This window comes from Neocloeon triangulifer, unplaced genomic scaffold (genome assembly GCF_031216515.1).
Source record: "Neocloeon triangulifer isolate White Clay Creek 2 clone unplaced genomic scaffold, ASM3121651v1 ptg000012l, whole genome shotgun sequence".
In the NCBI taxonomy this organism is placed as follows: Eukaryota; Metazoa; Arthropoda; class Insecta; order Ephemeroptera; family Baetidae; genus Neocloeon; species Neocloeon triangulifer.
Window position 1 is genome coordinate 19,403,760 of NW_026775554.1, and position 16,540 is coordinate 19,420,299.

The following is a 16,540-nucleotide window of genomic DNA, read 5'->3' on the forward strand; positions in this document are numbered from 1 at the left end:
TATGTGGACGCCAAGCGGGGTATAGTGGAATTTGGCGAGTAAACAAACGATACAAGCACCCGAATGAGTTCGATAAAACGAATTTGGCGCAGGTTAAGCGTAAAAATAGAACGCACCCAATTTTATTATTACTTATAGTTGCCTGAAATGTTGCAGGGGTTTCTGCCCCACCTCTCTCCTATTTTTTTCTTTTTATGCGTTTGTATGGTTACGATAAAATCAAATAAAATCGCACTTTTATCCAGAATTTTTTTTTTTTAATCGACGAGTAAGCCAGATTGTTTTATCTCTATATCAAGTTCAGCTTATATAAATAAAAGAGGCAGACTGGCAGAGTAAATTTGACTCATGGATTGTACTTGTTGAATAAAAATTTTGAAAAAATTTTCACATGCATTTTGAATTGAAATATAAATTTTCCTTTTATTTCTCTACACAAAACTGTTTTGAGTTTGCGGGTTGCAGCCCTGAAATTTTAATGATCTTAATTTTTTGTTCATTTTCTTGATATGAGTTTCATAAAAAAATGCAATTGCAATTTATTACTTTAAGTCATATATTATGAAAGAACACATAAATTAAAACTGACAACAAAATAAAATGACTTTTTTCCGTTTTTATGTAAAAACTAAAAATTTTATATCATTATTGTGTATTACCTGTTTTATTTTATAGAGATTGCAGAATTTATTTCTGTTAATAATATTATAAATAATTTATTCTTTTATTAAACGCGCCTGCGAACAACTACTTGTTATCTCATGTTTATTGAATTCGCGCCACATCCAACAGCAAAGGGGAAATGGGTGGGGATTGGAGTTGGTGGCTTCGTGGCTTTCTGAACGAACTGAACGAACAACAACAAACGCTTTTGAGTCGAGTTGTACATACTTGTCTTGTTGGTCGTCAGCGGGCTACGGCTACGCCAACAAAGAAAGCCAAAATCAACCTAATCTACGCCAGTCTACGCATTTTGAGATTTCTCTGGTTGTCCTTAAGCATAATTATTGAGCAGATAATCTCCTGGGCTCTGGAACTGAGGTACATCCGACAAGAAGCATAAAAATGTCAAATGAACGTGGGCATCTTTGCACCGCTGTTCCACCAACTTTCATTAAAAATCCCAAAAACCCTGTAACCAAGTAGAAGACTAGATAATTGAAGTACAATTCGCCCCCCAGAAAACGAAGCAAACCGGCCTCCTTAATGTTCAAACCCTTTGTTGTAGCCAGAGGCTAAGAGACCGCAACCCACCACCATCGCCAGTGACGGACGCCAGTCTGCTCTAGCTAGAGCATACCCATTCAATAAAAAACTGCAGCCAGATCAAGAAAATCAACATCCTGGACCAACCAGGATTCGGCAAAGTGATACGTAAAGACAAGCCGAAGCAATCAAGAGGAGCTTCGTGCCCTTAGGAGAATCGGGCCGCTCGTTTTCTGGCTGCTTCCAATTTGACGACTGCTTCCGTGTTTCATTTCCCAAATGGTCTTTTGGTGATTTGATTGCTATTGATGCTTATAACAGTCCAGGCAGGATGATTGACAAAGAGTGGGCTGCAGAGGCGATCAAAAATATCGAGGAGCAGTTTCAGAAAATTGACTGCAAAACCGAATGGGCTAGTTTTTATCAGGTATGTAAGTGCCGCACCTTGCTGGTCAACACACTATGATTAGGGTCATGAGAAATTTGACAGAAAGAAAATAAATGTTTGCAAAAAAACTCTGAAATAAATAATAATAATTGGGAAGATAATATTAAGTCCGCATTAAATTCGATCTATAGATCACTAAGGAAAATATCCCAAAATAACAACAATGCTATTGGTATTCTGCGCATACTTAAATTCCTTGCCTTTTCCAGCGTATCCGCAATGAAAGCAACAACTATGAGTACACCTTTGAGGAAGCCAAAAAGCGTGAAAATAAGAGCTTGAACCGATACCGGGATGTCAACCCTTATGATCACAGCCGAGTAGTGCTTGTGAAAGGCACCTCTGATCAGGATAAGCAACGCTCTGATTATATCAATGCCAGTCTGATTCAAGTATGACATCTGACAAGTTTTAAAATTCTTTGAATATTCCAGATATTATTACATTTAATAAAATAATCTTAACAATTTTTCAGATGCCAAATGCTCACCGACGGTACATCTTGGCCCAAGGGCCTCTACCGCACACAACGGATCACTTTTGGTTGATGATCTGGGAGCAAAACTGCAAGGCTGTTGTCATGCTTAATAGAGTTATTGAAAAAAATCAGGTGACTATAACAGCTTACAATCAAAAGTTTCACAATGAACTATTCCATGGCTTATCAGATAGATATAATTATTCAAAGCTTTATGTGACTTGCGGTGGTACATACAATTATATATTTGGGATAATTGAGATGTTTACAAGCAACTGTACTAACAAAATCAATATTTGCAAAAAAAATATGTATTTGAATTGAGCCAACCCAAATTAGTTGGAAACCAAGTAAACCGGTTGGGCGCCGACAGACATATTATACATATGAGTCAATTTCTTCAGAAATTTCTAGTGTTTTTGGTGAAAATTAATTCATGATAAATAACATGCATGGAAAACGGCATTCAGACTTGAAATTTTATTATTACTAAAGTCTGGTAAATAAAATAGATTAACATTCATGGAAAACCTTTTGACGACCCGTGATCTGATTAGACTCTTGAAATTTTTATTAAATAATTATATCCTTCCAAACCATTAATTTCAATCATTTATCTAACCTAGATCAAGTGTCACCAATATTGGCCTCTGGGGCATTTGGAAAACAAGGAGATGCATTTCCCTGATGTGAATTTGAAAGTAGAAAATGTGACTGAAACGCAAATGGATTATTATACAACAAGAATTTTCAAGTATGTCAAATAGAAGATGGAAAAATTATATGTTTTTTAATAAATTAAATGTATTTAGATTAACCAACTTGGACACTGGCATAAGTCGTGAAGTGCACCACTTTCATTATACCACCTGGCCTGATTTCGGAGTGCCGCAGAGTCCACTAGCATTTCTCCATTTTCTCATGGTGGTTAGACGAAGTGGGGCATTAGATGAAAATGTTGGGCCTCCTGTCGTGCATTGCTCGGCTGGAATTGGCAGATCTGGAACTTTTTGCCTTGTAGATTTGTGCCTTCTTTTGGTAAGTTTTATCAATTTTTCAACTTGACTTGTTAGTAGAGTAGTTATTTTTAAATCAAAGCTCCATAAATGAAAAATGTAAATAACAATAATAATGGTATTTTAACCAACAGATGGAAGGAGGTGAAAAAGAAGTAAATGTCCGGGACGTCCTAATGGAAATGCGCAAGCACCGAATGGGTCTCATCCAAACAATGGACCAACTCCGATTCTCATACTTGGCCATACTCGAAGGCGCTAAAAGACTACTGATTCGAGATCCAACTCTGTCTGAGTTGGAGATTTTTAGAGTCGAGGATGCCGAGGAGGAAGATGAAGACACCCCTCCGCCAAAGCCTCCTCCAAGAGGGGAATCTCTCAGACATAACATTAATAACCTGGGTAAGAAACAGCAATGCTTTATAATCTGTTTTTCCAGGATTAGTGTCTTCGACTTTTTAAATTTCGAGGAGCTCTGGCAAAAACTTCCCACTGCTCAAAATCTTACGTCTTAAGATTTAATTAAGCAAACAATCAAGGCAGATCAGTGATCCCATTTTCAGTTTTCTGTTGCCCTGATTTCCGTAATTTAGTTTATGCCTCAAAATACAAGCAGTGCAGGAGAACAAACAGCAATCTAGAAAATGAAATATTTGAGCGTACAATCTTTAGCAATAAAGTAAAATAGATCTTTGCCCTGTCTTTATCCTAAATTTTATAAATTCTTATCATGAATTTAAGAAAAAGCCATATTAAAAAAATATTGTTTTGTTTTATATTAGTTCCTGGAGATGCGCCGAGACCACAAATTCTTCCAGAACTGCCTCCTGACATGCCTTTACCACACGAGCCGCAGAATAATTCTAACCAGTTCAGTGACGAAGAACCCAACAGGCAAGTGATTTTATTTTTATGTTCTGTTAAAGCTGCTTTTTTCTTTTTTTTTCTACAAGTTGTAATTTATTCTCCATAAAAAATTTAACAAAATCTGCAATCAGCATGGAATTAAACACACATGAAATAATCTAATTATGAAATAAGCAAAAAATATTTCAACTGAAACAATTAAAAAAATATATAATTGGCACATAATGAAGTCCATGTGCAGAGAAAGAAAAGGTCGCATCTAAGACTGGTATTAGTCAATGACATGTTGGACAGAGGTCGAGAGAAGGTGCTATATTAGAAGTAAAGTAGATATTATGTACCATACAAGTATAATAGGTTAGTGGAATTGTTCAAAATAGCCACCTGAATTATTAATGTGAATTCAAGTGCTTTATAAATTAAATTTTATTTTCCTGATTTGCAATATTTTCGAGATGAAGTGAAAAGTGCAGTATTTTTTCTACGCCAGCATTTTTACCGGATTGTTTGGGGCCAATAAGGAATTGACCTGGAATCGACCATTATGTCATTGCCAGTTTTATAAGCTAGAGGTATGCAATCCGCTCGAAAAAGGGTGAAGGGAAGTTGCTGAAGGGTTTAAACAAAGGGTTATATGCATAATTATATCAAACAATTTGTCACATTTAAAGAATTAAAAAAACTTGCCACGTTTGTTAGTCCTCAAGATTTAGAGTTTCTGGTTCTATTCTAACTGGGATCGGGTGTAAAAGCTCTGCTTCTGGTCGTTCAGTTCAAAGGGTATATCTTTTTTTACATTAAGGCTCAGAAAACAAAACTTTTGGGTGCAAACATTTCTTAAATCTGTTTTAATTGCCCATGTATAGTAAACTAGGCGGCCAATATATTAAAAGTAGACATTTATTAAAAACTACAAATATTTCTTAAACTTCCTGACATAGTCTTAAAATATGATCATATTGAAACTCCCTTTTCGAAACTATTTCTGCAATTAAAATTCTGAAATTCCAGAAATAAAAGCAAAAACGCATTGATTTTTCCCTTTCTGTTGAATTTTTAACACCAGTAACATTCCAAAAGCATAATAGAACTACACTTTATCAAACTCAAAGCAAACGCCCTAAAAATTCTTAACATTTTTCTACAACGGGAGCATTTGGTCTGACATGTTCTAAAAAATGCAGCTAATATTCCTGAATTTTATTAATAAGGAAACTAGTTGAAATTATTTTATTCTCGGGACATTTAACTTAATTCAGGAGATAAAAATTGAAAGAGGGTTTGATTTTTAATTTAAATTTAAAAATGAAGTAAACCATGAATGAAATGAGGATTTATTTTAAAGATCCGCCACTCAGCGCTACTTTAGTTTGTAGTTTATGGTACATTAGTTAATAAAGTATATTATATCTCTGGACCGATTTATGTCTTAGAATTTTTCTTGCTTGAATACATTTTTGAATATGAAAGTATAATTTTTTCCTATTTTTATGATAAGCGCATCCAACCTAAGAAATTATTTTAAAATGCAACGCCACTGTGTTTGCAGCGAGGGGAGTGTACTTCGTCGTCGACGAAGACAGGAGCGTTTGGCTGAGCAGGTCAGGGAAATAAAACGCAAACGGCAGGAAGCAGAGTCGTGGCAGGAGCTGAAGAAATCTATTTTGCAACCCCTGAGGCTAGGGGTGGGAGTTTTGCTCTTTGGGGGAGGTGCATACCTCTACTACAGATTGTTTGCCACAAGTTAAACAGGTCCAATTATTGTCAGATCGAATGAATTGCATCTCGTTGCACCTATTTTCAAGGCACATATGTAAATATATAATTATTATAATAAAATTGGGCAAAAATAAACTAATATAATATGAATAACCTTTTTAGTTCTAGGCCAAATTCTAGTTATGGGTTGATGACTCACTATTTTAATTTGGCTAGTTTATTTTATTACACTGCAGTGTACCAAGAAAATTTAGTTTTAAAAACAGTTCAGTTGATTTATAAGCGGAAGTGTAAAATCAAAATACATTCCAATAATTTTAAAACTGTCTCAATACAACATGCTAAAACTTGGTAAAAGTTTTGAACTGTGACAAAGCGGGTCAGTTAGTGACGTGACCTTAGTTACCAGGTGCCGGAGGTATCTTTGGGCTCACTAATAATTTACACCATGTTTAAATTAAAAATCACAAATTAGCCACTTCAAAATCAAATTCAACATAATATTTTTTTTTTATTGAAAACATCAGGAAAAATAATTACTATCCTGTTAATTTCAAATGTTGGGGCCACTTCCAGTGACTTCAACAAACAGTTATGAGTAAATGAATTAACAATATCATAAAGAATAATAATGAAAACAATACACAAGTTTAGTATTAAAAATTCCTTTTCTTATTCTGCCAAATTTGTAATTTTAATTATAAAACGGTAATTATAATAAATATTAATAATAATTTGCAAGCGAGCAAGGCTTTAAATTTCTGTTTTTGATGCAACAAAGTATAATTGCTTAATATTTTGTTGGGTTTTGAAGTGGCTAATTGACTGTTTTTCTTTTTTAAAGAAAATATATTGAAATATTGATATATAGAATGAAACATATGAGAACTTAAACATGTGACTTACATTTGCAAGCTCACCGCAGATTTGCACTTTAGAAATTGATGTTTTTTATGCAAAATCTGACTGCCTTCCCATTGGGATATGTTTACCTGAAGGTGGCGAGTATTGGTGTTTTCTAATTATACAGAGAAAATAAAAAAAGAAAAATGTTTAAACAATCGACCTATTTTACTTTAATTTGCCAGATTTAGATCTACCGACCGTCCGGCGGCGGCGGCGTGGTAGACCATTATGATTAAATGGATCTTAAGATCGAGATCATCGTTGACTTCACTTTCAGTTCTATCTGAAATTATAGGCGCTTTGTCTCTTCATTGTTAGACGAGATAGAGTTTCTAATTTTTAAGCTGATATTTTGAGGCCATTTCTGCGTTCATGTTTTACCCTATAGGTTTGCGCCATTATATATAATATTCCACTTTGAGATTTCAGATTCCGGAAGGCAAGCTCCTTTTTAATTTTTTTTCTGCTTTTATTTATCCAGCCATCATCATTATTTTTTCACAATCTTGAGTCTAAAAAGTTTATCATCTGTTTAATTTCAGGAAGAGGAGAAAAACAAGCACTGATGGAAGTAACGAGAAAAGCAGCAGCGCCTTCTAGATATGGCAGACTGATACCAGATTAAATTTTTAAATTTAATTCAAGATATTTACAGAGCTTTTATTCATAGTGAATGTGCTCTCATGGTCATTTTTATTAAAATACTTAAGTATTTGGTCGTATTTATCTAACCCATGATGAATATTTTTAATTCCCAGTTACTCAGCTACTGATGCGTCAAATATAAAAAAATTGTATTTTCTCAAATTAACTTTGAGATAAAATCACTAAATGTCAATTTTTCAAATCATGTATTTAAATACAAAAACTAATAATAATTTGTGTTTGTTAAAGGTTTGTGTTTTTTTTTTATAAATATTCCATCTCGGCTCTTTCCTTAATCCTTCCTATGTATTTGCATGATCAACAAATTAATTAATGGGCACATTTTCAAGAATAAAAATGAGCTGTTACTTTGATTTTGGGAATATATTCCATTAAACTCGCATTTTAAAGATTATTAATTTGGAATTGGAAGTCTTCTTTCTAACTAAAAAATGTATTACTTTACTGGGTAAATAATAGTGTGAATAGTTCTTCTTGTGGCAGATTGCGGTATTTAGCCTTATGTATATTCTATACAATTATAAATTATAATATATTATTATAATATAATCCATTAAATCCACGATCGCCCTGCGCCCATTTTCAAATTTCAAACAACACTGCAGTCGTAGAGAGATGGCAGCACCCTCGCTCGTGAGGTGACAAGTGACAGAAGTCAAAAGAACCAAAACACAACAAAAATGGCGAGGAATATCTGGTGTTGCAAACTTCTCCGGGTTCTATTTTTTACATTATTCCTCTCATTCGCCGCTGAAGCCAGGAAACACAGACTAGAAATTATCGTAAGTTTATGATAATGAGAGCGATCGCAAATCCCAACCGGAAATATATGTATTCTGATTCGAAAATGAAGATAAAAAATCAAAAGAACCACGAATGCCGGGGTGTTGTTAATTCAATTCAGGTTTATTGACTCAAGCCATGATTTTATCACAATTAAAATATCTCCAGATACACAATGCAGTCAAATGATAAATAAATATTGCACTTAATACTTAGAATAGAAGGCCACAATCATTTTTTTTTAAAGTTCAGGCAAAGTTTTTGTCATCGATTTTGTTCTTCGACCATTTTCATGCATTTGACACGTTTGCATTAATTTGCAAAAACAAACAGACACGGTTTCAGCCTATTGTAATTATTATGGAGAACGCACGGCACGGCTATAAAAGCTTCAGCGAGCAAAAGCTCCGTAATAAACAATGATTAATTATGAATTAATAAATTCAACGTTAAAGGCTCAAGCCTCAATATATTTATAGTGCGATGGGAGGGGCCTTGGTGAATATTCTTGAGATTTTTTACCTGATATTAATTATTCCCTAGTTTTTTGTTGTTTTTTGTTTTTATTATCTGAAATGAAATTTGTTAATTCCTTAGATTTTAGCACCATATTATTTAATTAAAGAAATAGAAGAATTTTTAAAGAGAATTATATATTATTTCAATGTCGAGTTAGCTCAGAGCTACGCAAATCCTCTACGCAGACCTGTTTAAAACTAAGAGATTTTTTAATTTAAAAGAACGACAATATAGTTTTGCTCCTAGATTAGTTATATTATTAAAGGAAATTAAAGGAAATTAAATATTTGAAAAATAGAAGCTCTTTCTCATAGAAAGGGTGCGATTTGCTGTAATAGGAAACTTACAATTTTCGTGTTACTTGTTTCAGGATGACTACCGTCGATTTATCCCCCTGAGTACATTTGGTTTCTACAAAGGTGGCCAGTTGGAAGTGAAAATAGGAAATTTCCATGTCAATCAGCAGGATCCCAGCAAGTCTCTGGTAAGCCGATCATACTTTCTGATCTCATATATATTTAGCAAATTTCTTTGTTTTTACAGTTCGGCTTCACATTTGACCGAACTGTGAGTGACGCGATGAATCCCTACTTGGAGAACCACTTGGAACGGTGCCCTTTGAGGGAAAGGGAAGGTCCTAGTCAAGACACGGTCACTTTTATCATGGACTTCAACTCAAACTTGTTAATAAATTTTGAATTGATGTAGTGGATTTGTTCTCTAATTATTTTTTTAGGTTAAGAGTGAATTGTAGCAGCACTCTGCAGAACATTCGGATTTACAAAGACAAGAAAGACATTCCAGTTATGAAGGGACATACAAGCGACTCCACTCTTTTCAACCCAAGAAGCAGGCGGGGCGTAGATATTGGTCAGTTGTGTTTAATAAAAATTTTATTTGGCATTTTTTTATACTGTGCAAAGGACTGGGTGCTTGCAAATGCACTCCTATTGGTATCGGCACCAACACGCTTTGACAAAATTTAACCGTAGCTAACGACAGTTTTAGTTTTTAATCATTTTTTAATATTTTTTTTTGTAATCTTTTAAATCTTGGCTAAATTCCTTACAGGTTCAGTTATGTTGCAAGCCGATAGAAATTTTTAGCTGGCAATTGAATTTAAATCGTTTTAATGAAAAGTATTTTTGCAGGATCTAACAGTACATCTCATCCGATAAAAGTGCCTGCTAGTGCCAGCAGCAGCAACCTGTGCTCAGCTTCAGAAATTAAAATTATGAAAGACCCCAACGGAAACACATACAATATCAACGTAAGTAATCTTTTTGTATTTATTTCAATTTTTCCTCATTTAAGAACAATAATAACCAATAATTTAATATGAAAGTTTAAATTTAAATTTTTATGAAACTATTTTATCAAATTCATTTTGGTTTCATAGTTCATCATCAGCATTGCCACTGAACAGGATGAAGGACTCTATAATTTCTACTACCACATGTGTCCATCAGGTGCAGAGTTTTCTACAGCAAGCAACTTTTTGGTATGTATTTTTACTAAGAGACACTATTTTTTTTTCAATTCATTTATCTCGTTCACATCCATATATAAAATACATGCAGATTGAACTGAGCCCATATTTTAATTTTTAGATTGACATTCAAGAAACAAACAGAAACAACTATCTCTCTGCTGGGGAAATGCCTCTTCCTGCCCTTTTCTTCATGATGTCTCTGCTGTTTTTCCTTTCTGGAAGTTTTTGGGTCTTCATTCTCAGCAAGAGCAAGTATGAAATAGAATCTTTGAATTATTTTGTCCATTATATTAATTGCACTTCTTGTTTTTTTCCAGGCATCCAGTTTTTAAAATCCATTATCTGATGGCTGTCCTCGTGTATTTAAAGTCACTTTCGCTGCTGTTCCACAGCATCAACTTCCACTTCATTGAAATTTCCGGCACCCATGTTGCAACCTGGGCAGTTCTCTTTTACGTTACTCATCTGTACATTTCTTTTTATACAAAATAATTTCAACGCTAATTAAAACAATTTTAGGTTGAAAGGCGCCGTTCTTTTTATAACCATTATCTTAATCGGAACTGGTTGGACATTCATCAAACACATTTTATCTGACAAGGACAAAAGAATCTTCATGATTGTTATTCCTCTGCAGGTACGTAGTAATGAAATTCTTAAGTATTGATTATAATTTTCAAAATTACAGGTGTTGGCAAATATTGCCGAAATAATTATAGAGGAGTCTGAAGAGGGTGACCTGGAGTATCACACTTGGAGAGACATTTTTATCTTTGTTGACCTTCTGTGCTGTGGAGCAATCCTGTTCCCTGTTGTTTGGTAAACAATCAATCATGCCTATCGTTAAATTGTAGCAAATTTTTTTAGGTCTATTCGACACTTGCAAGAAGCATCTGAGACAGATGGAAAGGCCGCCATTAACTTGCGGAAGCTGAAAGTTTTCCGCCATTTCTACATTATGATAGTCTGCTATATTTATTTCACTAGGATAATTGTGTACCTTCTTAAGGTAAGAAATTGACTTAAAAACCCATTGTTTTCTCTAGAAGTACTTTATTTTTGGTAGATAACTGTTCCATTCCAATACGAGTGGCTGGATGAGATGTTTCGAGAAATGGCTACTTATGTGTTTTTCGTCCTTACTGGATACAAATTCAGGCCAGCGTCAGCAAATCCTTACTTCCAAGTTCAGTTTGACGATGATGATGATGATGAAGATGTCGATATTGTGTAATTATTAATCAACAAAAAAATGGACTTTTTTAATATTGCATTACCTTCTAAAATTTCAGTGTGACGCAGAGTGGTTTGACAGAAGGCCTGATAAATCTATCTAGAATGAAAGCCCCTTCCTCCGCCAATGATTCCGGAGATGAAGTGGAAAAAGAAGTCCTTCTCTCTAAAAGGGAAAGTAGCCATGAATATGACTGAGTTTAAATTTACTTGTAGATAAATTAAATTTGAATAATAAATGATATCTTGTCAAAAATGTTTAGATTTTGCAATTCAAAAGTCGATTAATCCCAGCAAAAACGAGAGCTGAAATTGTCTTGTACTTTTTAATTACCAAGCTCGGTTCTACATTTTCAAAAAAGAAAAAAAAATATATGATTATATGAATTTTATTGCCTTATAGAAAGGTTTTTTGGAATACCAATAATACTACACTAATTGCACGCCTTTCATTGATTTACTAGATAATAAAAATCATTAGGTCCATGACGCCTTTGCATAACAACGTGCGCTGCCGGAGCAGCACTTAAACCTTTCCTCGTTCCGTTACCGCCTTTTTTCAAAATCTGTTTGCAAAGATGCAAACCTAACGTGAATGAGTTTCCTCTTGTGATGTCCTAAAGAGCCCTCATGATTTCTTTATTATAAAATTTCACAAAATTATTTTGAACTAATAAAATGAATTAAAGCAGAGTTTGGCCTCTTTGATCACTCTTTTGTTAACAATCAGAGAATTTTTCTCTTTAGTTATTTATGTTTTGTTGGCACAGTAAAAAGTATGTTGACAGCAGATGGGAGTTTTTGCGAGTCTGTTGACGCGATTTTAACATAATCGGAATCAACCTGTTGCCCTCGCCTTCTGAAGGACGGAGGGTGGAGTTAGACAACTGACTCTAAACTCAAAAGCATAGGGCAGCCGGTCCTGCCAGTGAACATCTTGGAGGTGAAAACGCAGCAGTTCTTCAAGGCGAAAAAGAAAAAGACATCAGACGCAGGTTATTCCCTTTTCTCCAGCAAAGTTCTCCCCTGGTTCTCATCTGATTCCTTTATTCTGTTCCGCCAGGCTGGAGGACCAGCTGAAGGTGCGTGACCTAACTCTTGCCCGACGCCCAACAATTTTAATGTAAGTGTTTCTGCTTTTTTCCTTTTTAAAATTTTTGTAGCTTTAAAAGTTTTCGCCTCCCCTGAAATTTTAGTTGCCGCCGGTGACTATTCATCGTTTCTAGCAAGGATATTCTCGCTCCTTTAACAAGTTTTAAAAATTCAATTGCATAAATTTGCAAAATTTTGTATTGGCGCACAAGAGACCACGCGCAGGGCCTCTTTCGTCAAAAGGCGCCGCTGCCTTTTCTTTAGGTTTGTCTGTCGTTCAGTAATTTCAGGTTGTTGTCCGTTCTGAATTTTATTTAATAATTTATTTACTCTCCATTCATACACTCAAAACATTTTACGCAAAATAAATACATCAAAATATTAAAAAAAAAAAAAAAAAAATCAAATTGTAGATTTTGGCAAATTTTTGTTCGTTATAGTAAACATCATCCGCTTAATGTAAACATACAAAATTCTTTTGATTGAAAAAATGTATTATACATACTATATATGTTGCAAATGGGGCGCATATTGCAACGATTAATTATTACGTCAAGATGACTGCTCTCAAGTAAAGAGCAATAATAATTTCATTAATACTTATAAGATGATATTTTTTTTGATGAAAAGTTTCCATTTGATTATTTGTCTTTGCTGTTTAACTCGGTGGTGGCTTTTCGGTGCTCCTCAGTCATGTCCTTGTCGCCCCATCCCCACAACAAATGGGTGCCATCGCCGGTTCTAATCGCGCGCTTCATAACCACATCTTTTGGCACAGTCTTCATGTCGTAAGCCCACCCAATCTTGCCGAAGAAATCGATGAACGCTGTGGTGATGTTCATTCTGTAATTTCCGAGCTCGGCAGTTTTATAATCCCAAGGGAAGACGTGGTGGTAGTTGTGCCAACCCTCGCCGAGCGCCAAAACGGCCACAGAATAGTTCTCGGCAGGATTAATGCTCCTGTTTAAAATAAAACCGCTTAATCACAAAATTATTCAAAAAAAATAAATATATTCTCACGTGTCGTATGGCTTGTTGCCCCACATGTGGGCAAAGCTGTTGACCATCCAGGTCACATTCAGGGTGAAAGTGTAACGGAACAGGGTGGCTCCGAACCACGCAGTGGACCAGGATTCATTCCAGATGAAAACGGGGACCACAGTTGGTACAATAAAGCAGATAAATGGCATCAAATACAAATAGTATCTAAAACAGGAAAAAAAATTATTCGTTTGATATTAAATTATTAAACTAGTTTTTTTTTAGAGAAATTAACGCAATTAAAAAAAATATTGCCAAAATTTGTCAGCAGAAATTTATCGCAGTCAAATGAATGAAGTGTTATTAGCACCGAATGGCAACATTCCTTAAATGGCTCGGTGACAACAACAACAATTTTATTATTGTTATTTCACTATTGTTGTTGGTTATGTTAAGCTGTCATATTTTTATAGACCAACAATGCAAGGGTGTATGTATTGTACTCACTTCTTTTGGAACATGACAATTTTGTCCTCCTCAAGGTCTTTCAAGCTGATGCCGCTGCCTTTTTCAATTACCATGGGATGTTTGCGACACAAAAGCCAGCCGATGTGTGAAAAGAAAAATCCACGCTTGGCATTGTGCGGATCGGCGTCCGTCTCACTGTACTTGTGGTGCACACGGTGGTCGCGCACCCACTCATAAATGTGATTCTGAAATGAGTCGTTTTTATTAGCAATGGTTGAATTTCTAACTTAATTTTTCGCTAACCTGGAAAGCGAGAGTATTGAAAATCATGAGGATTATTTTAAGAGGCCACTTTGCTTTGTAGCCGCGGTGCGCCCAAAGTCTGTGCGCTCCAGCCGTAATGCCAAGACCGCCAGCTTGGTATAGAAGGAATGCTGATAAAAAAAGATGTGGATTATTAATTTTCAGATAGTAATCAATGATTTAAGTTTTACTATATATCATAGTGATGAATTTTGCTGAGGTACAGAGCAAGTAGAGCCCGTAAAGAGCAGCCAAGTGCAAATACGACAGGAGGAAAACATTGCGCCAGCGAATCTTGAGGCGGTATGGAGTTTTGGTCACCACACTTTTTGAGGGGACAGCGTTGGCCTCATTTGAGATTTTGATGTTGAGCGCGGACACCATGTCCTGGTCTTCGTCCTCGTAAAGCACGCCGGTAGGTCCATCAGGCTCGGTTGCAGGGCGCGGGGTGATCGTGTCTGGGCCCAGGGAAGCGATCACGCTAAAATTCAATTTGCAATTTCTAATTTGGCGTTTTGTCTCAAGGACATATTTTATGAAATGTAATTTTTAAATTTTTTTCTTCAGAATATAAATAAATTTAAAGGGAAATATTCCAGGAAATTGTTTGTTAAAATCCACCCTATCAATTGGGGAGGGGGTGGGAAAAATAATTTTTTCAAATTTTAATCTTGATTTTACAAAGTACAGAACTTCAAACGGTATTTTTTTAAATTGGTGGAAAGAAATAATAATTATTTTTTACCACATAATTATATACTATTTTATGATTTAATTTCTTTGGAAATAGTATTAAATATTTGCAAAAAAATATTGAAGCTTTGAGTATGTATCAACAATTATCAATAATAATATTATGAATATCAATTTCACAACAGGAATTTCTTAAAATTTTTGATCTTGTAAAACTTCAAAAATTTATTTGGACTGCATTTTCCTTTATTTTTTTTTTTAATGCGGAAAGAAATTTTGGTCCATTTGGTTTATTTTTTATAATTTTTCTATTCAATTAAATGCATCTAAAAAAAATCTTATCTAGAAAAACTTAAAACGCCGTAAAAAATATATCAAATCAAGTTATTCAGCTCGACCGGCAAAACCATTTGACAAATAAGCAACATGGATTTTATATTGCAGATTTTTACAAACCTACTAAGTTTTGATTCAAGAAAATATTGCAAAAGAATATTCCTCTTCAACGTGCTTTTATGTTTGAAGCAATTAAGAATATAAAAATTAATAATCTAGTGAAAAAATTAGAAAACATTAGCCTTGCTATATCAATGAAAAAAATTATGGGATGAAGGTATGTTGGTTATTAAAATTATTATCACATTAAACACACCGCAGCGAGATGAAGTCATTTGCACTCAACCTTGTCCTTGACCTCTCTCAAGCCCCCACCCCCCTTTTAACACTTTTTTTGCGGGAGCTCTTGCTCGACTCCTCTTCCCTTTTTGTTTCAATTTTTTTAAATTTTATTTTCAAACCGGCTTTTAATAAATTTTTTTTTGCCGTCTCGTAAATTAATTTTATATAAAAATAAATTTAAAACTTTAAATATATAAATAAGTTGGAATTAAAAATGAATAAAATGAGACTCACCTTTCAACCTTGTTGCATAACTTCTGCAGATCTTCGATGCTGGTCATGATTTCCTCTGAAAGTGTACTGAAGACTAGAAAATTGAAAAATTTCAGTCGGAGTAAACCAGAAAGAAGCAGCAATTAAAATAATAATTGTTGCAGCAATGCCGGCCGCTCATTGCCTTCGGTGTATGCTCGGGCTGCGCGGCGTAAAAACTGCACAGCAACGAGCGAATGCAGGCAAGCAGCGCAGAAACACGCGAGTTGAAAAAAAAACCCTGGATGGTATTCGTGGAGTTGATTCTCAGCTGACGGCATCACGTGATGGCCCTCCGGAGGCACTCATTGGCGAAAAGGACTCGCACCACGTCCATGGGGACCAAACCGGCTGCAGCCGTGGAAGATGCGCGAAGGGGAATAACTTGCGCGAATTACCTCTTGTTCGCCTTCCAACGCACCTCCACATCACCACCCATTGTATACATGCGCACATTGATATACCAATTTTATTCATTGTTACCAGGCCGGTTTCAAGTTATTTTTATTTTAAATTAAAATTTTTGTGTGTTTTGGAAAAATTAAGAAATTATTAATAAATACAAAACGTGATGACTGAATTGGGAACATTTGGTATCAAGTAAAATACAGTCTATTAGCATCAGGATATAAATCAGAAAAATAGAAGTCATGAGAAAACCAATTTCCTCTGATTATAGAAATTAGTACATATTATTTGCATTTTTCGATAATTTTATCTACTTTTTAAGATGATACTTA

The 16,540-nt window shown here is 34.8% G+C and overlaps 4 protein-coding genes across 6 annotated transcripts in view; 3 read left to right on the top strand and 1 right to left on the bottom strand.

Annotated features, from left to right (window-relative positions):
* Nucleotides 1-866: 866 nt before the first annotated feature.
* Nucleotides 867-7,533, top strand: LOC132197596 (tyrosine-protein phosphatase non-receptor type 1-like). Of its 2 annotated transcripts, none has more exons than XM_059620964.1 (9): nt 867-1,041; nt 1,229-1,633; nt 1,864-2,046; nt 2,130-2,264; nt 2,759-2,886; nt 2,945-3,170; nt 3,283-3,550; nt 3,931-4,046; nt 5,569-7,152. In XM_059620964.1, exons 2-9 carry the CDS (start codon nt 1,538-1,540, stop codon nt 5,761-5,763), a joined length of 1,347 nt encoding a protein of 448 aa, XP_059476947.1. In that variant the 5' UTR covers nt 867-1,041; nt 1,229-1,537; the 3' UTR covers nt 5,764-7,152. The 2 variants fall into 2 exon arrangements, with proteins under 2 accessions (XP_059476947.1, XP_059476949.1); XM_059620966.1 differs by lacking the exon at nt 5,569-7,152 and adding an exon at nt 7,187-7,533 and having other exon boundaries at nt 868-1,041.
* Nucleotides 7,534-7,968: 435 nt separating this feature from the next.
* LOC132197388 (protein GPR107) lies at nt 7,969-11,583 on the top strand. The gene is made up of 13 exons (XM_059620648.1): nt 7,969-8,088; nt 8,979-9,092; nt 9,152-9,291; nt 9,345-9,478; nt 9,760-9,878; nt 10,008-10,109; nt 10,219-10,352; nt 10,418-10,567; nt 10,620-10,737; nt 10,789-10,919; nt 10,968-11,109; nt 11,167-11,330; nt 11,393-11,583. Exons 1-13 carry the CDS (start codon nt 7,987-7,989, stop codon nt 11,529-11,531), a joined length of 1,689 nt encoding a protein of 562 aa, XP_059476631.1. The 5' UTR covers nt 7,969-7,986; the 3' UTR covers nt 11,532-11,583.
* Nucleotides 11,584-12,149: 566 nt separating this feature from the next.
* Nucleotides 12,150-16,540, top strand: part of LOC132197394 (cyclic AMP-responsive element-binding protein 1) — a 35,283-nt gene continuing 30,892 nt past the window's right edge. Inside the window, exons 1-2 of one of the 2 annotated variants that reach the window (XM_059620666.1) lie at nt 12,150-12,328; nt 12,397-12,456. The gene's annotated coding sequence lies outside the window, so the exon portion shown is untranslated. The remainder of the gene's footprint in view (nt 12,329-12,396; nt 12,457-16,540) is intronic. The other variant, XM_059620656.1, reaches the window with a different exon arrangement.
* LOC132197392 (acyl-CoA Delta-9 desaturase-like) lies at nt 13,066-16,021 on the bottom strand. Its single transcript, XM_059620652.1, has 6 exons — nt 15,783-16,021; nt 14,369-14,658; nt 14,178-14,308; nt 13,914-14,119; nt 13,446-13,631; nt 13,066-13,385 (listed from the first exon to the last, which is right to left on the bottom strand). Exons 1-6 carry the CDS (start codon nt 15,827-15,829, stop codon nt 13,067-13,069), a joined length of 1,179 nt encoding a protein of 392 aa, XP_059476635.1. The 5' UTR covers nt 15,830-16,021; the 3' UTR covers nt 13,066.